The 27,449-nt window shown below is 44.2% G+C and overlaps 1 protein-coding gene and 1 pseudogene across 1 annotated transcript; both read left to right on the top strand.

Annotated features, from left to right (window-relative positions):
- Positions 1 to 1,553: 1,553 nt before the first annotated feature.
- Positions 1,554 to 12,653, top strand: LOC148507914 (calcium homeostasis modulator protein 3 pseudogene; annotated as a pseudogene).
- A 5,876-nt stretch (positions 12,654 to 18,529) lies between these two features.
- On the top strand, positions 18,530 to 26,861 carry LOC148507913 (calcium homeostasis modulator protein 3-like). The gene is made up of 3 exons (XM_088445421.1): positions 18,530 to 19,015; positions 21,420 to 21,675; positions 26,401 to 26,861. The coding sequence occupies exons 1-3, from the start codon at positions 18,729 to 18,731 to the stop codon at positions 26,827 to 26,829; spliced, it is 972 nt and encodes a 323-aa protein (XP_088301547.1). The 5' UTR covers positions 18,530 to 18,728; the 3' UTR covers positions 26,830 to 26,861.
- The last annotated feature ends 588 nt before the right edge of the window (positions 26,862 to 27,449 follow it).

Raw genomic sequence — 27,449 nt, 5'->3', positions numbered from 1 at the left:
TGATCAGATCATTAACAGATATGTTTGTAAATTCTGCTGGAAGATGAGATCTTCCCACTGCAATAACAGTGCCGCAGGTCATTACTGCAACTTTCAGCTGTCTTGTTGCTGTCATTTGCTTATCTAGAATCAGAAATCTAAACCAAATCTGGCGCTAATCAAAGCACTAAAAGGAACTGGTGCAGCTGTTTAATAGGAGAGGTTGTGCAATACCCTTCAGAAGAAAACAAAGCAAACAAATATATAAACAGTGCACCAATTCCTCAGTAATTAAGGTCAAAAACTCATGATAATAGATAAGCACATTTATTATAAACAAAAGAAAACATCAGAAATAAAAACCCAATTATAATAAAAATAATGAAAAAAGGTAACAAGAAAAAAGGGGGAGAGTGGACACTCCTAATGGGTAGCGGGGAATCAGTGTTCCGATAGACTGCACCATAGGGATTAAAAAAATACCTTTTTTCATTATTTTTATTATTACTATAATGTGTTTTTATTTCTGATGTTTTCTTTTGTTTATAATAAATGTGCTTATTTATTATCATTTGCTTATCTGTCTTGTTTGTTTGTACACCCAGCATGTGTTTCTGTTATCCTGTCTGTGCACACTACTGCATTCAGGCAGAATTGCTAGTAATGTAGACTACAGTATGGGCCTGATTCAGAGGTGTCTTTTGGCGGTCGCCTGTCTGCGACTTTATGTAAATGAGCGGCATTTGCATAAAGTCGCAGACAGGCAACTGCAATAACATTAAATAGACATTATGTTGACCTGGTCACTGTCATTGTGGAAATGTTATGCATGTCATTAATGCTGCATGGCGACATTTTGACCATGGCGAGATTGTATGCAGCATTCTGATGCAGATCGACATGATAATTGTCAACCTATCATATGACACCTGGCGATCGCCCGTCTGCGACTTTATCAGGAAATGCCCCTACAAACTCCTTCCCTGGTGTACATCCGTGCGTATGAATGTGGAAGGACTGAGACGCCCACTTTCAGCATCTGTAGACGCTGTAATGCCACCTGGCGCGTCTCTTGAGTTGCCAACATTGGTTGCACCAAAACTTGCACCAGCCCCATGGCAGGTGGAACTTTTCCATCTGTGTAGGCCTTCAAAATGAATGACAGAGTGTCTGTGTATGCAAACACTTTAGCAACACGCTCACGGCACTCCCAAAACATGCCCGTAAAACGGATCATCTCCATGCATGCGCTAAGCCACCTCCTGGTCACCGCCAAACACTTTCCCAATGCATTTCTGATACTGCAACAGCGCCTCTGTGTGTACACTCTGTGTAACGCATGCACTGTGGGAGTTATTAGGGATCTTTGCGCACACGTAGTAGCAAAAAACTCGCTGAATTACAAGAACATTGGCGCTGCGTGCGGCTCTGAATCAGGGCCGATATGCACAGTTTGTTTTTTGTACATTTTATGCATATACCAATAGAACATAGATTATATGCTGATCTGTGCTTAATGTAAACAACAGTAAAGTATTTTTTGATATTTTGATATTTATTTTCTAGACGTCTACATGGAGCGAGTTATAAAATACGTCAGGTCAGGCACAGATGCCAAGGTGAACATCGTTTGTGGACTGCTTGTCCTAACAAGCATGGTAATTTACAAGGCATATGAATTTAAGTGCCCATGTTTACCAGGATACAATAAACCTTATGGATTAATAGTCTTGATTGTCCCCCCTTTGATCTTCTTCTTTGTTGGGATTATTATCAGCCAGTACTGTGCTTCACTGACAATAGAATACTCTCGGCCTGATGGCAACAGAGAGAAAAACAAGAAGGTTTTAAGGTACGTCACAAAGCTTCCTGATGCACTTTTACTCTGATTATTATCTCTAAACTGATAAATGGCTGCCGCATAAATAAATGTTTGGACCTATCACAGAGCTCCAGACACAGGAAACTGGGACACAAAACATTTGAATTTTCCGCAAAGGACCTGTTTCAGTCGCACCCGGTATAGGAATCGGTTATGTAATGCCGGCTGTCGGGATGCCTCCAGTCAAAATACAGACAGCAGCATCCTGATGGTTGGTATCCCGACAGAGGTTGGGCAGGGCTGTTGAGAGCCTAGCCGGGCCCGGGTAATGGAGGGGGCGTGGCCTAATCGTGGGAGGCGTGGCCACACCCCCTTGAAAAAAAAAGATAAAAATTATCTGCAAGCCCCCCAGCCCGGCGCTAAGTGGGGGGGAGGGGTGTAATCAGTGTGATCGCTCCCCCCCACAGCCTTAGGAGACTACTCCGGCTGCTGCAGCAGCCGCGAACAGTCTCACAAGTCTCACACAGCAGCTCAGCACAAGCCGGGCCCCTCTAGCAAGCCCGGGCCCGGGTAAACTGTACCTGCTCCCCCTCCTCTCGGCGCCCATGGGGTCAGGTAAATAAACTCCCCCCTTCTCCCCCAAACCCTAACCATCCCTTCTTGTAGCCTAACCCTAAACCTACCCACCCCGCACCCTAACCCTCCCCATTAGTGCCCTAGGGGTGCCTAACCCTTACCTACTCGCTATGCTACCTAAACCTAACACACACCCCATGGCTAACAGCTAATGCACCCCCGACTTACCTCGTTTGAGCTGGTGTCTGTATTCCGGCGTCAGGATTAAGATAGGCGTCTGTATTTTGACGCATAGCTTAAGTGACGTGTAATGGTATAACACACCAATTTGCTGCCACCACAAAAGTCAATCACTGTGCTGTTTAATGTTGAAAAAATAGACAAAGAAACAGGCAGCGGACTCAGCACTGGACAACATGGACTAGTCTCCACTACAAAAGAGACACCAGGAGCATGCCTCCAAACGTTGTCTCAACAGTTTCTGCTGAATGCTGTGTAGACACATGACTCCACAGTGTGCTGCAAAACAGCACCTCCTAACCCTCCCGCGAATCAAAAACAAACCTAGGGACAGTGGTACAGTCCCTCCAATAGCAGGACAGCTGGGATATATGCCAGGGATGTGCAGTCAGGGTAGGCAGGGAAAGCCTCCCCTGTCATAATTTGATATAAAAATTATTGGAATAATACAAAGAAGATATTTATAACTTATAACCGTCTTCCTGGTTTATTGTAATCATTTTTATAGTTACCACTCACCAGCTTTATGGAGTTCTCTGGGACTGCAGAAAGACAAGAGATGAGGCAACAGCTCAGCCTCGCTTCTGTACAGTCAGGTCAGACACTGCTTGCAGAGCTGGGGGTGGGGCCACACAACGGGAAGTAAGCTGCATAGAAAGAGAGCTAATAGAGGCATGCCTCTGAGTATGGGGAGCATGCCTTTAGCACTGATGGACACCTTGGACATGTCATGTGACCAGGAAGTGCACTGCAATGTTTAGAGATTGGCGCTCAGTCAGCAGCAGCAAAAGAAGACACAGTGATGCAGGTAGGAGAATCAATGGACACTGAAGCTTAATGTAGTGAGGGGAGAGTTACAGTGAGTAGGTGGTGAGACAGGGTCCCAGCACTCAGACCCATCTCCATCTTCAAGTCTGCCTCCCCAGCCTCACTGCACGTCACTGATATGTGTATGTGGTCTCCCCCTGACATAGTGGAAATCAGATCCAGGCTGGTGCTCATACTCGCCTACTCTCCCACAATGTTGAGGAGTTCTCCCGGAAATACAGGAAAATACCAACTATCATCACATATCACCTCATTACGAAAGCAAAGACACTCCCGAAAAATATACCAAAATCAGTTCTGTTTTGATATCTATTGCAGTTTATGTTCATATGTTATTGCTATGGTTCATGTTACACTATACATAGAACTCGTATCTTATTACACTCTTTATATACTTTTACTTGAGCTGCTTTTTAACACAGCGCGGGTTTTGAATACCATATACCTGTACACTTCATCACTCTTTAGAAGGTTTGATACATCTGAGAGAGAGAGAGATAGAGATAGAGAGAGAGAGAGAGACATGTAATAACATCTAGTATGTAATGGTTTGATGATATAATTAGATATATTGAATATTGGATGGATATTAGGACCTCATGTGGTGCTGGGATACAGGGGGAACGCTGTCTTAACTTTTGTGGGGTTGCAAACTAGATTACAATTAACGCAGTTTTAGATAAACCATTAATAAAACATTTTTGTAAGTGCTACAGTTCTGTTTTACATCTGTAAAGATCAAGGGTTGGGACATCAATTAGTTTACTTTGTGTTTGTTTAGTGTGATTACATATAAAGTATAAAGAATAATATCTACCCAGGAACTGACTATATATCTATTATAATAAAGCGATATCGTGTACTCATGCAGGAGCCACAGTGATAGCTATTCACGGGATGTGCTTGTCATGTACCCATATTATCATCAATTACTATTGCACAGCTGTTCACACACAAGGCTCAATTTAACATGACTTCAAAGGCAATGCGTCTTCAAAACAGAAACAAAAGTGTATTATGTCCTGCTGTATTAACTGCATCTTTGTGAGTGATTGGCCACCATCATAAGTGCCTTTGCATCGTACTGGTGGCTGCCAATTACAATAAAACAAGTTTATTTCTGTAGCCATACTTAATACTAGTTCCATTAATAATAATAATACATCAATTTCAGCACAAAATCCACCAAAGAGCACAAAAAAGCATCATTACGATCAAATGTTAACCATACATCCCAACATTGGTAATTCGAGATGGGGACGTGATCAAGGCATACCAGGGGCATGACTGCATTATAGTGGGATTGCTCAATATCAATATATATATAATTTAATTCAACCTACTTAGTGCATCTCAACTTTTGGATTATATTTGCTGCAGGGTCATCCTCCCCTGTGCATTACCTAGTTGTTGTAAGGGAGACATTGTGGACACATCATATTTCTTAATATCAATATCTGAATCTTTATTTATTTTTTTTCTTAAATTGCACACAATCAGTGTATCTAGTAGAATATTTCCAGTTTTGGGACACATATACTACTGTACATACTATAATAGAAATGTTTTGATTTGTGCTTATGTGCCTGGATTTCTGCCAATGTGCATAGGTGTTACGGTCTCTTAGGAATCACCGTGTAAGACCCCTAGAACCACTCAGGCGAGGTCTTCTGTCAATAGCATCCACCCGCTGTTCCTTTAGAACACGGCACTTTCCCCTGGTCTTAAAACTCGTGATAGTAGGTGATTACACGGTTATCCTAAGGCCACAGGATGTCATGGGAATGGCAATGGACTGGACTAGGTGAGGTATCTTCAAAAAAGTATTCAAGGTTATGCTTGAAGAAGTTGAGGTGCAGCTATGAGAGTCGAGGTGAGGCTGGAAAGCCAATAGGAATATATGTGGTGAGATGCAGCCTTGAAGGCCGAGGTGCAGCCTTGAGGCCTGAGATGCGGCTTGGACAGCTGAGATGCGGCCTTGAGGGCCGAGGTATGGCCTTGAGGGCCAAGGTGCGGCCTTAAGGGCCGAGGTGCAACTAATGAGCCGCTAGATATTTAGACTGAGATGCGGCCTTGCAACTGAGATGCGGCTTTGAGAGCCGCCGTGTTTACAGGCTGTGATATGGCTTTGAGGGCCGGGGTGAGGCTATTACAGCCGGGATGCGGCTTTGAGAGCTGAGGTGCTAACAGGCTGTGATGCGGCCTTGAGGGCCGGGGTCTGGCTATTACAGCTGGGATGTTCTGTGAGAGAGATGATAACTAATGGCCTAATGGGCGGAGAGGCCGCGAGCACAGCACGACCCAGAGAACTCCGTAGACAGCAGTATATGAGAACTCTAGATGGAGGAATGAGAGTTTTAGACCAAGAGTCCTCGAGGCAAAGGCAGAACAGGGGCAGACAAGCAGGAACATGACTGTCAGGAACCGGAAGGACACGTACAGACACGCTATAGCCGGCAATGAATCAGCAGGCTTAAGAAAGGTGCTGAACCAATGTATACAAGGCAAACAATTAAAGGAATCGACAGGTGAGGAGGAAACATCATCCAGTATCATGTGCTGCAGAGCGGCGTTCCTGTCTCCTAGGTGCTGTCCCAGTATGGCGTGTGCATTGTCCAGGAGCAGCATTCCAGGAGTGTGGCTGGCGACCCGGAGAGGTATAGACACCCGGAGCACGGGTAAGTAACAAGGCGTGCTGGCGACTTCTAACAATGGGTTTTAGTGAGCGGCTTAGTAGCATTTGCAGAAAAGCAGAATGTTGCAGAGGCAGAGGTTGGGTGGAGTGTAGGAGTAAAGTAAAGTATAAGCATGCCAGAGCACCTCATTTTGCAGAACAGCCCTGATACTAAATTTTCTTTAGAGTAAGATTACTTAACTGAGATACAGTGGTGGAGAAGTTGTATCTTTAGCAATGTTCTTTGCTGTACAGAGGGGCACTCTGCAAATGGATTTCAATTTTGTTTATCTCAGAGTTTCCTCCAACACATTTAAAGGGACCCATTTTATACCTTAATGCAGCCCTTTGTTTGAAAAGTGCATTTCCAGGGATGTGGCAGTTCCACATTTGCACAGTGGACCTCTGGTGATTTTTCTGCTGTTCCGCACACATTAGCTCACAGTTGGATAGCACAGGCATCTCATGAGATCAGAGTGGGTGTTCAGCAGGAATCGGCAGGGTGGCACCGTCGACATCCCACGGCACTGCTTCTGACTGCAGGGTGCCTGTAACAGCGCCCTGCAGCCAGCATCACTGCAGCAGTGCTGCCTGTAGCGTCCCACGGACGCTACAGGCAGGCACCCTGCCATAATTACAGCTGCCCGGCGCTTCTTGAAGACGCTCCGGGCACTGCTTGAGATTCAGTTGCCGGCAGCCCTGTCCCTTTGTGCGCGACATCTTGACGTCACACGCAAAAGGGTCGGGGCAGGGTGTGCAAGTAGTGGAAGTATAACGTCCAGCTGGAGAGAAAAAAAAATAAATGAAAAGCTGAATACAAAGGTATAAAAGGCCGTATGAAAAAAACAATATGGTGACGGCATTATTAAGTAAAAAAACATGTTAAAGTTAATCAGAAATTTAAAATAATGGAGTGATCTGCAAAAAGCCACATGACTCGAGTGTGTGGTCTTGTCGCATCCAGCAGTTTGTGGAGTGCGGGTTGGCTGCAGCATGAGACAGCCCCTGAAGGGAAGTTGAAGGTAGCATTGAAGGTGGAGTGGTAGCGTGGGCAGAACTATGGGAGACAATGGAGGCACCTTCCAGCGGGCGCCAGCACTGAAGGGGCACCTCCTCCATTGCCCACAATTTATTCACCCCACTTAGGGCTGTAAAAATGTACCCTGAGTGTACCGTCATGGCCGCCCAATACATGGCACCTGAGAAAACTATCATAATCATATACTAGTGGAGGGCTCCGTGTCACACCATCAGATGCCACTTCCGTCTGTATATAGTCTGTCCCCGCTCACTGATGTCGCTGCTCCTCAGCAGCTTACAATGCCAAAGTGACTCTGATGCCCCTCCTCACCAACGACTCCACATCCCACTCCTCCCTGGTGGCAGCTCTTGCCACGGACCTGTGCGGTGGGCCCGAGCATAAACGCAGCTGCAGATCTTCCAGGATGAACCAGATGAAGCTGCGGTTAAGCGGACATGGGTGGCACCAGCGACTGAGTCTGGGGGCACGTCTTTGGTGGAGCAACTTCTCAGCATGTGAAGCAGTCGGCAGTAGACTAGGCATTTTTGTGATTTGTAGTTACACCACAGTAGCAGTCTTACAGTATAATGACTCAAACTCAGTCCTCAAAGCCCCCACATCAGGTGGTTTTCCCTCTATCTGGGGTATCAGGAGGGCTCCCCACCCACATTAGATGGCTTTTTCCTCCATCATGAGGACTCTGAGCCTCATGCTAATTGCACTATACAGGTCACTATCTTATCTGTGACAAATGCATAGCTGTATATACTTTAAAAAGGGGGTAAGGGGATATCCTGCAAATTTACTTTAGTAAATAGGCTCAATAGAAACAAATTCACATATTCTATATTCATATTTTTGTGTATATGTATAGATAGAAAGACAGATATGCACCATTCCCACCCCCCCCCCTTTTTTTTAGGGGGAGGGTCACCAAATTATAACTTGCCTCCGGACGTCTGGGATGAACTTACGCCACTGAGTGGTAGCATTCCTGTGCTGCAGTGTTTGAGAAATTGTTTCATTTTGGGTTAGAAAGTAGTACAAATCCAGTTCAAACTCCATGCTTCAGATGACATGCTTAAGATGCAGGCTATAGTGGCAGGCCAAGCCTGATGATGCTAACTAACAGATACAGTAATCCAAATATTAATAAGCTTTCAGACAAACCCATTCAACATATTTGCAGCGCTGCCAAAACCCAACTGGCTAGAGAAAGAAGTCTATCCCTCCGGCCCCCCTGCAGTTATCAACAAAATGCGGAGACTCAATGGAATGTATTTCTAGCTTATTACATTACACAGTACATTCCTTTCATAAAGTCTGGAACCCCTGATATTTTATTATATAACCTCCCCATCTGGAACCCTCTAAGACTCTCAGATTTATTAAACCTTCTAAGGGAGGGCGTATGAGATGTTTCCCATAGTAAATAATTTAGCACATTCTATAAAATTATACAGCTTCTATGATAAATGCCTTATGATTGTGTTAGCACAGAGAGTAAACATGGATATATGACCTGTTCTGGAAAGAAGTAATAAACCTGTCTCTGTATTTTGCTGTTCTGAGTGTATTTTCTTATTTCAGGCAGCTGTTCACAGCGATGATGATGAGAGCATTGGTGGCACCCGTTTTGTGGATCCTCGTGTGTTTGCTAGATGGGAAGCTATTTGTTTGTGCATTCAGTGAGACCGTGGATCCAGAGCAGTTTGGGGGCTTTGCTGATTACTCTGAGTATGACCTAGCGCTCCTACTGGCTAAAGTGCCCTGCAAGAACTTTGAGCTACTCCGCTGGTCCTCCACCAGGAAAGCAATAGCCAGGTTCCTTAAATTTTTATCACAGGTAAAAGACCAGTGGGAGGGGGTTGGGACTTACACTTTCAATACAAAACACAAACAAATGAATATTGGTCTAAGGCTTTTCGCACATTTCTAACTGTAAGAACTGGAATTAATTTGGCCTCAAATTCATACTGGTCTACTTTTTTTTTCTCCTCCCGGGAGAAGCCCGGGGAGGAGAAGCAGGTGGGTTGCGACGGGGGCGCCCCCTTCACGGTAAATTGACGCAAATTTAAATAGGGGTGGGGCTAAATGACACAATTATTGAAGAATTGTGCCATTAAGCCCCGCCCCCGCACTGGCCATTAAGCCCCACCCACTACTAGGAAGTGGGCAGAAAGCAGGAGAAATGCCTACTCTACCGGGGTGCGGGGGGGTTACCCGAAAAATCGGGAGCCTCCTGCGACTTCCGGGAGAGTAGCATATATGCTCAAATTCATTCCACCATGTCACTTGTAGTGGCATGTCCACACTCTCATCTGATCAGCAACTTTATTAAATGTATATAGTTCTCATCTATGGCAGTCTATTGCTTCAAATCTCTGAAACCCCCCCTTCCCCAGTGGCAAACGCAGGATTTCTAGAGGGGGGTTTCCAAATGCTCAATTTTAGAGTGAATGTGGCCAGTCCATGAAGAGGGTACAATTAGCACTTAACCAGCTTTAATATGCGTGGTACAAAGTGTATTGTGTGTCATACTTCCAGCATATACAGGACCAGCGATCACAGTAAGCCATTAGGTGCGGCAATGGGTCCATCCTGCCTGAGCTGAATGTTTTTATTTTAGATATGGGCACCATTCCAAGAACATGTAACACTAGTAAAATTCTATTATTTTACTATTTCTATTGTGGAAATGGTGTGGGCTGGGGAGGGGAGATTCCAGGCAGACCGAAACCCCCCCTGCGTTTGCCTATGTTCCCCCTCACCTGGCATGTCTAGTCCAGTATCCTCCTCAGATGCACTTCATTATTGTAGGTTTTAAAATCAGGAAACTGAGGGTGGGAAGATTATCATCTCAGTCTTGGACAAGTTAAGTTTAGGAAAGCGTGGGACAGCCACGAGGAAATAGCAGAAAGACAGCTGAGATACGGGTGAGAAGAGAGAGGCAGAGATCAGGGGAGGGCTGATGGGGATCTATATGTATTGCAGTAAACCTGAGAGAATTGCAGGTGTACAGTAATATTAACTTTGATACATCCCACCCTAAATATGTTATGTGTATATGTGTGACTATGTATGTATGTGTGCATGTGTCTATGTGTGTACCTGTATGTTAGTCTATATGTTTGTGACTGTTGTATGTATGCATAACCCACCAACCATCCCAGTTTTGGCAGGACAACCCCACTTTATGGGAACTGTTCTGCCGTCCCACCCCTGGGCCGTAGTGTCCAGAGAGGGAACAGAATGGAGACAACACTCTTACCTACTGCACATGCAAGATTGTGGGCAGCCCAGCAGCTGGAGAAGCGCTGTGCATGTCCCCAGCTGAGCCGTAACTAGTCATTTTGGTGCCCTGTGCGAGAAAGAGCCTCGATGACCCCATTTATAAAATAAATAAATGGGACATGTATACAGTATATATATATATATATAAAATTGTTTTTCTGTAACTCTACCGTCAGTAGCTCCACCCACAGTTCCATCCTACTCCATCCACTATGGTGATCACTGGAGACATGATTCTGCCTACAGCTAGTTTCAGTGGCTATCTGTAGTCAAAATAAGACACTGATATTCATAGGAGGAATTAAATTCTCAATGATGTCCACAAAGTGCCTCTAGAACACAGTGGCAAATGGTTAAAGTGGGGCAGAACTGCGTTCCGTCACTTCTATTTGGAGACGGAACCAGTTCCGCCTCCTCCGACTCACCTGAGCCCGGTGATGCAGGGAGGCTCCATTTGTCAGGCACCCGCTGAGATTTTGTAACCAGCTCCATCCCTGAGCTCCGGCTTCCGGCTCCCGCAGTGTTCAGAGGAGCAGCCAGGCAGATCAGATGGCAGGACGGACACGGGAGCGGGTAAGTATTAGTTTTTTTTTTTTTGTGTAAGCAGTTTCACTATAGGGGCATTACTTGGAGCCTTACTCAGGGGGCACTACTACGGGGGCATTACTTAAGGGGCACTACTACAGGGGGCATTACTCAGGGGGCATAACTCAGGGGACATTACTATTGGGGGCATTACTATTGGGGGCACTACTACTGGGGGCATTACTATTGGGGGCATTACTCAGGCAGCACTACTATTGGGGGCACTACTACAGGGGCATTACTACTAGGGGCACTACTATTGTGCTCACTATTACAGGGGAATTGCTAATAGGGGCATTGCATAGGGAGCACTGCATAAGGGGCACCACTACTGTGGGCACTGCATAAGGGGCACTACCACTATGGGCACTGAATAAGGGGCACTACTACTACTGGGGTCACTGCATAAGGGGCACCACTACTGAGGGCACTGCATAAGGAGCAGTACCACTACTGTGGGCTCTGCATAAGGGGCACTACCACTACTGGGGGCAGTGCATAAGGGGAACCACTACTGAGGGCACTGCATAAGGGGCAAAATTACAGTGGGCATTGCATAAGGGGCACTACTGCTACTGGGGGTGCTGCATAAATGGCACCACTACTGAGGGCTCTGCATAAGGGCACCATTACAGTGGGCACTGCATAAGGGGCACCACTACAGTGGGCATTATGTGTAAGGGGCACAACTGCTGTAGGCATTGTGTAAATGGGGCACTGCTGTGTGTCATACATGAATAAGGGACACTACTATGTGGTGTAATTTGAATCAAGATTGTGCTACTGTGTGGCATAATTTGAATTGGGAATACCACGCCCCTTTCTTTTGAGACAACGTCCCATTTTCATTGTGCACCATCGGCACGCTCTGTTCCATTATTGATAAAGCACTGAGGGTGGGTGGTGAGTTCCACCACTTCTATAGGACTACCTTAACAACTGACAGTAACAATAATTAGAACAGCCGCACCTTGTGGACACTAACACCACAAATTTTCCTAGCACCCCAGGGAAGTGATTAGGAAAATGAGTGATGTTGGGTTACCGTGATTATCTGAAATGTGCGCAGCCAAACATTGCATACGAACATCGCTGAGAATTTCATTCCTTACTACAGTTTGCATACTAAACAATTGTTAATGGTCCAGGGTAGCAACACTCAGATATATTGGAATTGGTAACTGAGCATATATTGAATACTTTGGTCATTCTAATGTTACCAGTGCAGTAAAGCTATTTGTGTGAGCCCGGTTACTATGTGACCTTAATTGTCTCTTCTTTTTCAGGGCATTGGTTGTATGTCAGTGGTGACATTTATTGTGCTTGGTGCTGTAGCACGAATTATGTCCTCTTTTTTCAACAGGGTTGCAACACTGCAACTCCGCTACTGGAGCAGGTACTCAGAAGTGGAGGAGACATGTTTTGAGGTTATGTGCAAAGAATATAATCATAAACTTGCAGAGAGGTCTATAAAGCGTTACTTTGAAAACAGAAGAGTTGACAGTGATGAGGAAACACATGGAGATACAGAAGGAACGATCAATTCTGCAGTGGAGACACTGATGTATGTGGACAAGTGGTACAACTCTCGGCCACCAATATCTGGGGCAAATTTTCCAGACCATCGGCATTGATTATTCTCTGAAGAAACTGAGGCCATGATTCAGAGGTGGATGCTAATTCATGCGCGGCTGCATATTTTTGTGGAGTTGCCGCGGCGGTAATATGCAAATGCTAGTTTCAGTCTACCCCTTGTACAACGGACTGTGCAAACTCTGAGACATCATTTTTAAAGCTCGTAGACAGTGCAACTCCACTGACGGTTGTAAACACTCCACCATTGGTGCACCATCACTTTTACCATTTACTGACGTAGTTTCTTCTTCTGAAAATCCTCTGTGGTTGTGGATTTGCGTTTGAGAAGCTGCTGAAATCACTGACATGGCCATGACACTCCCATTACATATCCATGGGATGGCCTTTTTTTGTCAGCTCCCAGAAGCCGCCAAGGAGTGCCTGTCAGCTCCAATGCATGCGATTCCCAGTGATGTGCGGTGAGGTAAATGGTTGGAGGAGCACTAGCTAGTATCAGAGCCAGATTTACAGATACATATATGAACCCGAGGGTTCATATGGGTATTATACAGAGGTGCAGCAGTATATAGTGCTGGAAATATGGTGAGTTTTGATCAGGGATGAGCGGAAAAGATAGGCAGGGGAGGCAGTGCCTCACCTCCCATACACTTTATACTCCAAAGTTTTGACTATAAAAATTATTAGAATAATGCAAATAAGATATTTATAATTTCATTTTTTCTTATCATTTGTATAGTCAAAACTCTGGAATATACCTATGTATGACAGGAAAGACTCTTCCTCACCTCACCGCACATCACTGGAGATTCCATATGCAGTAACATACGGAGTCATAGACTCAGGGTGATGAATGCGCATGTGCAGTAGCAAATAATCACTCAACTGTGCAAGCATCGGCACTGTGGGCCTGATTCAGACCCAGACGCTAAGCCACAATCGGTCGCTGCCAAAAGGGCCCGGGTATCCAAATTCCACAATCGCATTGTGTGGCGTAAGGATTGCCCTCTGTGTCTTAGAGAGCGACGGCAGTGAGCAAATGCAGGTGTCTAAAGATGCCCACTTTCCTTTCTTAACACACATCATCTCCAGGAAGTGTATGATTAATCGGTAACATCGAGAGCCATCGGAGCTGCACGCAGTGCTTGAGGTAGACCCTACCCTGCCGCAATCACTGTGATCAGTGCTAACTGAAATACAACCAGGTGACGTGTACAATGACGCCTCCATGCTAATTGTGCATGCCCTTTAAATGCTGTTTTGATGCCCAGACATGCCTGCGTTCGCAACACCAGTCCCCCGTTCACAAGCACCTTCCCCTGTTACCACCCACAAACGGCACTATCTGTCACTCAAGGTAGCGCTCAGTCTTTGTGCTATGAGAGCACAATTCCTGATCACAGTGACTGGCTCGTGCAGGCTCACTGCGATGCATACGCATGCGCGCAATGCGAACCATCGGCAACTACGAGTGAACACTTCTTAGCGTCTGGGTCTGAATCAGGCCCTGTGTCCACCTCTAAATCAGGCTTTGAATCTTCTAAAAGTTGACTATCATTAACCCAGCAACTGATGAAACTATAATGTCAGCCACATCATCCAAATATCTGTCACGGCTTTCCAACTAATGGATATTGGGCCTAACATTGCCCTCTAAAGCTTCCGTAATATATCTTATTATATATATATATATATATATATATATATATATTTAAATAACATTTCTTTATTAAACATAACATTCAAAAGGAAACATGTTATCAAAGAAAAAGCTGCTTTATGCATCACCAGGGCCATTAGAGGGCCCGGAGGTGTAGGAGATCAGGAATATCAATCCTCAACCAAAAGATTGTCCAGACACTAGCACTAGAGAGGGGTCATAGCCAACTGTGTGCTGAATATCAAGGCCCTCTAAAGAAGTTGTTCATAGAATGAGTCATTGCCACACCCCAGACATGACCTGCTCTGGGTACTGTGTATACATTCCGTCCACCCTCTGTGTCCTCGCATGCTTCCTAGGCCCCAAACTCTACTGAACATGCACATTCCAAAGCCCTCATACATGCTCAGAACAGATGAGCATAGCTCTTTTCCAAGCATGAGCAAGGCTGGGGCTTGCATGGTGAAGCACCAGTCCCTGCATGCTGAGAACCTAAGGATGACCGACCAAAATTGCCAGCCCCCTCCCAATTTTGCTATGAGAGATAACAATGCTGTCCCCCCACACACACACATACAGTGGTTTATGCCAGCATCAGGGTTTTCTTTGACAGCTATTTAAATGACAAATTTTATTCAGCCACTTCATCCAACTATCTGTCATCCAAAGGATGCTTCAGACATTCCAGGCATCCTGCTAGCCAGATGCAGGAACCATGGGGCAGCGATGGTGCCAACCAGTGCTTTGCACTCTGTGAGGTGGCACCTTCACACACTCCTTGTTATGGCATTGAGCATGATGTTAAGAATGCAGGATAAAACACTGGTAGCATTGTGTCAAAAACTGAGCAAATCACACTAGTATCAGTATATCAGGATCTTAGAATAGCACATTGGTAGCATTGTGTCATGAAATCTGCCCAACACTTTAGTAGCAGGGTGAGGGGAACTCAGGATAGCACTGGTAGCAGGATGTCAGGTTTAGTATATCCTGCTAGTAACAAAATTTCAGAAACTTAGGATATCACACTGGTACCAGGGTGTCAGGAACATGGGAAAGCACACTGGTAGCAGAGTGCCAAGAACACTGTATAGCACACTGGTAGCAGAGGCACAAGAACTGGGGGTTGCATGCTGGTAGAAGAGTGAAAGGCACACAGTATTGCACACATGTATTAGAGGCACAGGGGCTCAAACTTGCACATTGCAGAGTTCCAGGAACTCGGGATTGCACATCAGTGGCAGAGGTACAGAAACTCGGATGTGCACTTTGACCAGTCTTTTAGGAAAAGCACTGTGAAGTGTAATTTAATGAAACTGGATATTCTAAAGTGTTAAGAGGTTGGATTTTGATGTTATACTTTCAATCAAAGTTACATATTTCCAGTGTAATATCAAAGTTCAAAGATATTAAGAGGTGTACTTGTCCAAAATGCACCTCTTTAGATATTTCTGCCTACCTGCAGACCTAGGGGACCATATAGTTTTTGGAAACATATTGCAAGAGTGGAGTAGATTGAGTGCCACATGTACATACATTCTTCTTTTGAAAGTAACCTCTTTTCTGAGATCTGCAGAATGTCTTGCTGGGTACATATAGAGAAGCATAATATATACAGGCAGTCCTTAGGGGTGGAAAAATATGTGCGCTGGCTAAATCCCTGTAAGTACACAAGTCTCATTAAAACCTTCTCCATCCTATATTTTTAAATAAGTAAAATTCATAAATACTCTTAAGGCTCATTTCAAGTGCTTGGTAACAGATATTCAAACAGACTTTCCTGGTCACTGTAAAACCATTAAATATATACTATACAAATTGGCTGGGAGATCCCACATCATTATGTGTACTACTACAAAGGTGTACTTTGATCTTGGACACTATTATAAGCTCTAGTGACATACTTACACAATTCAGGGGCAGATGTGCAGTACTAAGCTCTGGGAAGTGATAAATTGGAGTGTGATAAACTTTCAACCATTCAGTTCCTGTCATTTTTCAAACAATACTTGTAAGGTGACAGCTAGGAGCTGATGGCTGGTAGTTTATCATTTTCTAATGTATAACTTTATTGCGCTTAGTACATCTCCCCCTCAGTGTCTTATATATGACTTATTTTAATGCTACTTGATTATACCATATGGAAAGATCATCAATTGACACATGCTCTTATTGTGGGCTTGAAAAAACTGGTATAGTTTTCCACATGGTCTGGACATCCCATGCTGGTCTCACCTAATGTTTGGGGGATTGTGGGAGAGTTCCTCCCTACATTGATTAATAGATCTTTAAATGTGGCCCAAATGTTTTATGCACATAAATCAATTGTTTTAAATGGAGAACCTATGTAAAAATGAATGAAGTGGTTGCGCCAATGGGTGCCCAAAATCTTTGACCTAAGATGAACTAGTGGGTTTCCCAACTTAACCCAAGGAAATAAAATTTAAAACAGGCGAGTATCCTGGGAAAGGTGCTTTATAGATCAATACTTCATTGTGACACTTCAGCTATGCAAAACTAGTTCTTTATTCTCCATAAATGGGAGCCGAGCAATATAGGACTGTTACAGGTAGTATCAGCACTTTAGATATCAGTGGTCAAACACCCTCTTACCCGAATATGAAATATGGGCTGAAATTGGCAAATAAGGGATGACCCAACAAATAATTGCTAATCAATAATCAAATGATGTATTAGTAAGATTAATGGCATCATAATACAACTTACTATTGTCATAGATCAACAAAATAGTTTTGTAGACAACAATGCTTGAAGGAAAAATTCAAAATACAAATGTAAAACTAATTTAAAAACACAGTATCACAAGGTAAAAATCACAGTAATAAAGCAAAAAATAAAAATGAAAATCTCACTTACAATTGCAATACTAATCAGAGTACCCGGACACTTCCTTCAACTTTTGTTTGTATAACATTTTTGTATTTTAGAAAATGCATTAATAAAACCTTGACAAACAAAACAAATGGATTGTGACCCGTTTCTTTCTAACTATTTAAATTCCTTCTAATACAGGGGCTCGTGTTTCAGTTTAATATTAACTGTTGCTTGTGACCCCTGAAATAGTGCTTCACAAAGTGAAAAGGGGAGATGTATCAAGCCTTGGAGACAGATAAAGTGAAGTACAGTAGATGCCAAAGCAACCAATCTGCTTCTGTCTTTTGGGCAGCGTGGATGGTGTAATGGTTCTGCCTCACAGGGGTCTTGCGTTCATCCCCCACCACGTCCCCAACTGTGTGGAGTTTGTATATTCTCCCCGTACTTGCGTGGGTTTTATCTGTGTGTTCCGGTTTCCTCACACACACACATTATACTGGTACAGTAGGATTAATTGGCTCTCAATAAAATATTAACCCTAGTCAGAGGCATCATCGGGTCTAGTGAAATCCTCTCCCACGCACGCCCAAAAAGGGGGCGTGGTCTATAATAAAAGGGTGTGGCCTCATGGGACTCCCTATTGCGTCACTCTGGGGGCGTGTCCTGTGTCCCCGGAGATGCTGGGCTGTCCCCCGGAGACTGTTGGCTCCTCTTCTGTGACAGGAGCCAAGTGCTGCGGGAGAATGTAACACTGCAGCACCCGGCTCCTGTCACTGAGGAGGAGCTGGAATTTTGGTGTCACCCCCTCCGAGGGAGACACCCGGTGCGGCCCACACCCCCCGCACCCCCATAATGACGCCACTGACCATAGTGTGTACTGTATGTGTATATGGTAGGGAATATGGATTGTAAGCTCCACTGGGGCAGGGACTGATGTGAATGGCCAATTATTCTCTGTAAAGCGCTGCGGAATATGTGTGCGCTATATAAATAACTGGTGATAATAAATATATGATCTCAAAGACTGTTAGATTAATGACAGCTAGAAGTTGATTGGTTGCTTTGGGCAACTTTATCTCTCTCCAATACATTTCCCCCCAAAGAGAGCTAACTTGTTATTTTATATATTATACAGTATTATGTGTATAACAATAGTAATAATGATGATAATAATAATAATAAACCCCAAAAAAGTAAGACATTTTAACAACATGTTTTGTTTCATCATCATTTTCCTAGAACACAAGGTTGGATTTTATGTTCTGACACACTTGTTTGATACCACTGCTGCTTTGCTTACAATATTTGACTAACTCATTTCCCTGCACCAGCCGGACACAGCCACTGTAGTTTATGTACATCACAGCCAGCGAGAGAAAGTCCTCTCCAATCTCAGCTTGTTGAACAGTCTGCACAGAGGGGAACACTGCAAGGGAATATATCTTCACAGCTAGCCAACAAAGCTTGCAGTTGCCATTCGCAAACAAGAACTAAATATACATTTCTATACAGGGAAAAGCCTAGGACCTGAATATATTATAGGCATCAATACTTAAAGCGAACTGCATTTTATTTATTTTTCTTTGTAGTCTGTATAGAGTATTTAGGAACAGGCAGCACCATGGATCGGTTTAAGATGATTTTTCAGTACTTCCAGTCAAACTCGGAGTCGGTGATGAATGGGATTTGTGGACTTTTAGCCCTTGCAAGTGTTAAAATCTACAGTGCATTAGATTTTAATTGCCCTTGTCTTCCCAGATATAACATGGTATATGGCATGGGGATTATGTTTGTGCCTCCCATTGCTCTTTTCCTCTGTGGTCTAATTGTTAATAGGCAATCAGTCATAATGATAGAGGAATGGCAGAGACCCACCGGCATGAGAAAGAAAGACCTGGCAATTGTAAGGTATGTCTATCTATCTATCTATCTATCTATCTATCTATCTATCTATCTATCCATCTCATATCTATCTATCTATCTATCTATTATATATCTATCTACCTACCTGTCTGTCTATCTATTATATATCTACCTACCTATCTGTCTTACTATCTATTATATATCTATCTACCTATCTGTCTGCCTATCTATCTACTATATATCTACCGTCTTGTCTACCTATCTATTATATATCTACCTACCTATTATATATCTACCTACATACCTACCTGTCTAGCTATCTCTCTATTGATGCAGCAATGTTTATAAACAGTGGCAATGTTCTGTATTGTATGTCACTTGAGTTTATGTGTTTTCTGTTCATACTGTTTGTGTTTTTGTACTGGTAAGGCGCTGTGGCGCCATATAAATAAAGGATAATAATAAAGATAGATAGATATATACATAAAAGCACAGGCAGTTTTTCGGATCTGTGTGGCTAGTTTCAGTTTATGTATGTTGTGTTTGGTTATGTGGTTTTTTGTATGCTATGTTTAGTTGTATTGTTGTGTGTATGCTGTGTTTGGTATGTGGTTGTGTGTATGTTGTGTGGTTGAGTGTTTGCATATGTGGTTGTGTGTATGCTGTGTTTGGTATGTGGTTGTGTGCAGTGGCGTAAGTTCATCCCAGACACCCGGAGGCAAGTTATAATTTGTTGCCCCCCCCCCTGTCACAGCCGCTGACACTGTAATGTACCAATGTGCATGCAGACAGGCTATAGATAGAAGAAGGTGGCAGCTGATGGTCTGACATGGAGCTCTACAATAGTGTATGGTGGCTTCTCAGGTGCCGGGAAGGGGTGCCCTGTATTGGGCAGCCATGACGGTACACTCCGGGTACATGGGCCCTGATTCAGAGCCGGACGCTCTGACAGAGCGCTCGCTCTGAATCAGGGCCGTCCCTTCTCCTTTTTGGAGCGGCCTCCTGGCTGCTCGCATAGCTGTGGGTGACCACCCACAGCTATAGTGAGCGGCCAAAATGATGGTCGCGATGGTCAAGACCATCCCGACCATCGTGCTTGCGACGAGACCCTGCGATAGGGTCTCGCTGCCGCAAGCCCAGGAGTGCTTTTGGCTCTATCAGAGCCAAAAGCACTCCCACTGACATCACTAGTGATGTCAGTGGGGCTGGACCCAGACGGTAGGTGTTCCCATGGGAACGCCTCCATCTGGGCAGCCATGCCCCTGGCACGCCCACCAAAGGGGGCGTGCTGTCAATCAACATCGACAGCACGCCCCCTTTGGTGCGAGACCCATAACGACGGCTTGGCCATCGTTATTCGGGTCTCACGTATGCGCACGATGGAGCCGCCTCCATCGACCCGCTTGCGAGCGCTCAGCGCTCGCAAGCGGGTCAGAATCAGGCCCATAGTTACAGCCCTAAGTGGGGTGAATATGTTGTGGACAATGGATGAGGTGCCCCTTCAATGCAGGAGCCCGGCGGCAGGGGCCTCCATTGTCTCCCATAGTTCTGCCCCTGGTTGTGTGTATCCTGTGTTTGGTTATGTGGTTGTGTGTATGCTGTGTTTGGTATGTAGTTGTGTGAATCCTGTGTTTGATTATGTGGTTGTGTGTATGCTGTTTGGTTATGTGGCTGTGTGTATGCTGTGTTTGGTTATGTGGTTGTGTGTATGCAGTGTTTGGTTATGTGCTTGTTTGTATGCTGTGCTTGGTTATGTGGTTGTGTGTATGCTGTGTTTGGTATGTGGTTGTGTGTATCCTGTGTTTGGCTATGTGGTTGTGTGTATGCTGTTTGGTTATGTGGCTGTGTGTATGCTGTGTTTGGTTATGTGGTTGTGTGTATGCAGTGTTTTTATATGTGCTTGTTTGTATGCTGTGTTTAGTATGTAGTTGTGTGTATGCTGTGTTTGGTTGTGTGTTTATGTGTATGCTGTTTGACGTTATGTGGTTGAGTGTATGCTGTTTGGTTATGCGGTTGTGTATATGCTGTGTTTGGTTATGTGGTTGTGTGTTTACATGGTTATGTGGCTGTTTGTATGCTGTGTTTGGTTGTGTGTATACTGTGTTTGGTTGTGTGTTTATGTGTATGCTGTTTGGTGTTATGTCGTTGAGTGTATGCTGTTTGGTTATGTGGTTGTGTATATGCTGTGTTTGGTTGTGTGTTTACTTGGTTTGGTTATGTGCTTGTGTGTATGCTGTATTTGGTATGTGGTTGGTTGTATGCTATGTTAAAAAATAATGGACGTATCTTTCTTTAGACAAGAAAACAATAAAAGAACAATGTACAGTAAGAGGATTTGTACTCACTGTGGTTTTTCAGTTTCAAAGTGATCATGTCAAGAACACTAAAATGTGAGTGATGCAGAGAAACATACTGTAGTCATTAATTTTATATTGTTCTATAACTGCAGGTATATGTGCACCTCAGTGCTCACACGGGCCATGGTTGCTCCAGTGGTCTGGATTTTGACTACACTCCTGGATGGGAATTGTTTTGTCTGTGCATTTAGTGGCTCTGTGGACCCAGACAAATTCCCAGGCTTTGCAAACAACACTTCACCAGACATGCAGTTCCTGCTGTACAAGGTGCCTTGTAAGGAGGACGTCATGATCAGGAACAATACCTCAAGGAAAGCTGTTTCCAGATACCTGAAATGCTGGTCACAGGTGAATCCCACATCCATAACCCTTGTGCTGTAATAACTTTATCTTAAATCATTTTGCCCAATCTAGTTAGTGTAAGTAATGGTTAGCTCAGCGCACTTCCGGATGCATGAATATACTCCATTCTCCACAAGGGCTTCCTGAAACTAAAGTAGATAGGAAAAATATGAACAGATGGTTCATACTCCTCCACTATTTGGCCATGCCCCCTCCAGTACCCAGGGCCATCCGCGGTCTCTACAGCCCTGGTGAGGAGATTACATGTGGCACCTTTTAGTTTCAAGCTTAAAACAATTAAAAATTGGAGAAATAATGCAATGAAATACTCTGGGCCTGATTCAGAGGTGGGCACAATGCCGATGGTCACATACAGATGTGTCGTGCTACATCTTTGCTCATAGCGCCATAAAGGCTTCTAAGTAACGACATGAGAATATAGCGCGGTAAGGCGCAGTGAGACTTGACAAAATCCATGGCATGCAATACACAGCTTCACCATTGGGTGGCCAGTGCTCCAGTGAGTAAATGTGAATAAGTGGTGAATAATACAGCAGTGGATGGATACAGTATGGCACTACAGAATACAATAGAACAGTAAGCCCTGACAGGCGGACCAATCACATACTGTACAGTATTGCAGAGTGTAAATAGTGTCTTGAATACAGTACAATACTGAAGTAATTCTGCATGGAAGGCTATTTTCGGCAGTGATGTGCAACACTTACACAGTGATGGCATGCCTCAGAAATTAGTAGTGGGGTTTTATCAGCGCTGTATGAAATCATCAATGAAGCACAAATCTCAGCCCAGAAAGAGGTGTCTTTAGATTACAAACTGACTGGTATGCAGTCAGGAAGCTGATGGTCGAAATGCCGACCGCCGGCTTCCCGACTGAGCAATCCCAACAGTGGACTAATGATAGGCATCAAAATTCAGATGCCTATCATTATCCCTATGCCAGGAGCCCGAGACCCGGCATACTGACTGAAGGTAAGCCGGGCGGCGGGTGCGGATAGCTGTGGAGGGGAGGGTTAGCATAGGGGCTCCCGGGGGGATATAGGGTTAGGCACCCCCCCAGGAGGGTTAGGCTAGGGGAAGGGGGTGTTAGGGTTAGGCACCCCTGGGGGTTTAGGCTGCAGGGATGGAGGTTAGGTTTAGGCACTTAGGAGGGGTTAGGGTTAGGCACTAGGGGGGGAGGTTAGGCACCCCTAAGGGAGGGTTAGGGGCGGGAGAGTTAGGTATAGTTAGTTTACTTACCCATTGGGATCTTCAATGGTGCCGGTCTTCCGGTGAGCTTGACACCAATCGTTACACATCAGTAAGTGATGTTCACTTTTCATTATAGAAAGTGGTGTGCAGCGTCACACAGTGATGGCATGTCTTAGAAACTAGCAATGATGTCTGAGTAGGGCTGTATAGAACCATCACTAAACTACAAGTCTCAGCCCAAAAAGAGGTGTCTCTGGATTACAAACTGACTGTGCATTTTATGCCGAACACATGCGGCAATGTCGGCACTGCTGTGCCACTACGAGCTTGTACAACATTTTGCTAATTGGTACACAGCAGTAAGTGCTGGTCACTGTGGCACTGTAGAAATTGGTATGCGGCGCTCACACAGTGATGGCATGTCTTAGAATTTAGTACTGGGGTCTGAGCAGCGGTGTATAAAACCATCACTAAACTACAAGTCTCAGCCCAGAAAGAGGTGTCTCTGGATTACAAACTGATTGTGCGTTTTATGTCGGACACTTGCAGCAAGTGCCTGTGTTGCAGACTTGTGCTGATGAGACTACAGTATGGGTCAATGATCAGTTTGTGCGTGGCTTGCTGTATAGTGTTTTATATGGTGAATAAGGTTGTAAGGGGACACATACAGTACATAATATTAGAGGTTTTTTTGTTAATTTATCATTTAGTGCTAGCTGCAAATTCTGACATGAAACACACCAAAGTACATTTAAAAAAAAATTATTATATAATAGTATTCTTTAAGAATGCATGGTGGTAGTTGTTGAGGGGGCGGGCTACTGTACTGTTTGAAATCTTTGGAGTGGGTGGTGTGATCACATTACTAATTAGGTGTGCCCTCTAAGTCGCTTCCCCCAAAGCAAGCAAGAGCCTTTCATTAACATAATAAAGGACGCTTTCTTAGCCATTTAAGCAGTCAGCTCAAGGTCTGCCCTTGCAATCACAGTACTTGTGCCCTGAAAATGAAAGGAATGGTGACCATTGCTAGGACACCATCCCCCAGCTGCTAGGAAAACTGCTTTGCCGCTAGGAGTTTGTACAACATATTGCTAATCGGTACACATCAGTAAGTGCCAGTGACCTTGGCAATGTAGACCGTGGTGGCATGCTTTAGAAATTAGTAGTGCGGTCTGTGCAGTGGTGTATAAAACCATCACTGAGCTACAAGTCTCATCTCAGAAAGAAGTGTCTCTAGATTACAAACTGACTATGCGTTTCATTCCGCACACTTGCGGCAATGTCGGCACTGCTGTGCCACTAAGAGCTTGTACAACATGTTGCTAATTGGTACACAGCAGTAAGTTACGGTCACTGTGGCACTTTGAAATCGTTTTGTACAAGCTCCTAGTGGCATAGCAGTGCCAACATTTTCGCAAGTGTGCGGTATGAAAAGCACAGTCAGTTTGTAATCCAGAGACATCTATTTCCGGGCTGAGACTTGTAGTTCAGTGACAATTTCATACACTACTGCTCATACCCCATTACTAAATTCTAAGACATGCCATCACTGTGTGAGTGCCCCACACCACTTTCTGCAGTGCCGCAGTGAAGGCACTTACTGCTGTGTACAGATTAGCGACATGTTGTACAAGCTGCTAGTGGCACAGCAGTGCCGACATTGCCACGAGTGTGCGACATAAAATGCACAGTCAGTTTGTAATCCAGAGACACCTCTTTCTGGGCTGAGACTTGTAGTTCAGTGATGGTTTTATACAGTGTCCTTCAAGCCCAAAGGTTCATTTCTAAGGCATGTTATCACTGTGTGAGTGCCACACATCACTGCAGAACAATGTCGCACGGACTGGCACTGACTTTTCTAAAATGTATCTTGCTGATACCTGTATCTAGCATAATATGCTGTAATAATGATGGCAGAACACAATTATAAATTGTTTTTCAAAAGTGTACTCAGGAATCGCACACCGAATGATTTAATACTTTATTACACACTCAATTACAGCTCTCATACCTAAGGACAGGTTCAGTCAGACAATCAGCGATGGTATTACAGACATTGCATTGTCTTTTTTTTATGCATGCGCAGTGAAGTTTAGGAAAAGCGACATCTGGTGGACAGAAAGTTGTATTACACTCTCTGGCACTTTTCCTGTGCTTCAGTATGTTACGATGCGGCTCAATATGCCATGGCACAGTGCGACTAGCGCTACATGGTGTATGTCATGGTGTATGTCTGCGTCTGACTCATATTCAGATTCACCCCACAATGAGAATAAGCACATTTATATAAGAGGGTGAGCATCACGGACCAGCGCCACTTAACCAATGACAGGAGTGTATCCACAAGGGGATGTAGCTGGTTCAAACATCCTTAGTGCACAAATGTGTTTAGGGTAGGACTACAGGAGCCTAAGGGGCATAGGGGTCTATTTACTAAGCCTTGGATGGAGATAAAGTGAATGGAGATAAAATACCAGACAATCAGCTCCTAACTGCCATGTTACAGGCTGTGAAAAATGACAGTTAGGACTCTGAGCTCAATGGTTGGTACGGTACCACTTTCTCTCTCTCCAAGGCTTAGTACATAGACCCCATATTTACTAAAGTGTGGGCTTTTTGAAGTGGAGATGTTGCCCATAGCAACCAATCAGATTCCAGAAAAATTATAAGTAGAATCTGATTGGTTGGTATGGGCAACAACTCCACTTCTAAAAACCAACACTTTAGTAAATATACCTCTAAATGTACAACAATTTTTAAGACATTAAATATTTGTTTGTGGTGTCCTCTAAGTTATGTCAGGCACATTTACACTACAACAGTGACTCCCAAACTCGGTCCTCAAGGCACCCTAACAGTCCAGGATTTAAGGATATCCATGGTATATGAAATCTACTGAAGTACTAATTAAACTACCGGTGCTCAGGCATGGATATACTGTACTTAATACCTAGACTGTTAGGGGTCCTTGAGGACTGAGTTTGGGGACCTCTGCACTGCAGTCTACAAAAGGAATATTTTGTCTGCCATAATGTAAACATTATATTTTCCATTGACTGCAAATGTCTCACTCTACTGTATATTATATTTAGGTGTATTACGGTACATTAGCGAATGTCAGAATGCAACTATTGCTGATATTAGCCTGATAATGTAAATTTATGACATTAGCTGTAACATGTACATATACTGTATACATGTATGAACATATGTCATTTGCAATATGTTTACCCCGTTGCCATCCCTTGTAAATCATTTCACCCCTCCCTTGTAATTAATTTCTCCTTCGCCTGTTTCCTCCTCCACTCTATTTGATTTTGAACCACCCTCCCACGTAATTTAATTCTTTAATTCAAACCTCACCCCCCAACTGCCTCTGTCACATTCTCCCTCCTGAGAAACTGATTGAGAGAATATGAAAGGTGATTATATAAATAACTGGATACTGGAATACTAATGCCTATACTCTTTGCCTGCTCAGATTGTTTCATTCTGTATTTCAATGTACTTTGAATCCAGGCTTTAGGATGGAGCATCCTCCTGTGTCTCATCATCCTGGCGTTCCTGGCCCGTTCCCTTAAGCCTTGCTTTGACCAGACAGCCTTTCTGCAGACCCGCTACTGGAGCAACTACATTGACATCGAGCAGAAGATCTTTGACGAGACTTGTTGTGAGCACGCACGGGACTTTGCTCACAAATGCATCCTTCATTTCTTCCAGAGCATGCACAAGGAGATGAAGGGGGCTCGTCTGACCAAGAAGACGGAGAAGGAAGAAGATCACCTGCATGGGATTACTGATCAGGAGCATGTCAACAAACTCCTAAAATCTTGGTACCAAAGCAAACCCCCACTTTCAGTCAATCACCCAACTCAACGGCAACACGTTAAAGGGAAAAGCAATGGCTGCTGCTTTGAAAATCATAGTGACAAACAGACTGATGTATAAATACAATGCCATCCGGGGGAGGGTTAGGGCTGCCAGGGGTGAAGGTTAGAGTTAGGCTAGGACTAGGTTTGGGCACTAGTGGGGAAGTTAGGGATGGACACAAGGGGGAGGGTTAGGCTGCCAGGGGGGACGGTTAGGGTTAGGCTAGGGCTAGATTTAGGCACCAGGGAGAGGGTTAGGATTTGGCACTAGGGTGAGGGCTGGGAACCAGTGTTAGGGATAGACACTAGGTGGGGTTAGGATAAGGGTTAAATAAATAAATAAAATGTGTTGACCATTTGTGTATCGACCATTTGAACCTGTTGAATTTTTAATCATCGTCCTTTTGCTCTGTTGACCATTTAACAGTCGACTTTTTGACCTTTTGACCATGTCAACCTATTACCTGTCAACCATCTGTTGTCTACCTATTGTCTGTGAATCTAAATTGTCAATCTATTACACCATACCCCTCCAAGCCATAGCATTTGATAGGTGGCCAAGTGCTGGTGGTGCTGATATGTGCTGATGATAATGACATCACCAGCACTCTACTACAACCACTCCTGATTGTGTGATTGTGAATTAGGGGTCTAGTTACTAAGCAGTGTTAGGAGACAGAGTGAAAAGTGATAAGGTGC

Source organism: Taudactylus pleione, unplaced genomic scaffold (assembly GCF_031769625.1).
Source record: "Taudactylus pleione unplaced genomic scaffold, aTauple2 ptg000380l, whole genome shotgun sequence".
Classification (NCBI taxonomy): Eukaryota; Metazoa; Chordata; class Amphibia; order Anura; family Myobatrachidae; genus Taudactylus; species Taudactylus pleione.
This window is presented reverse-complemented; position numbering and strand designations above follow the sequence as displayed.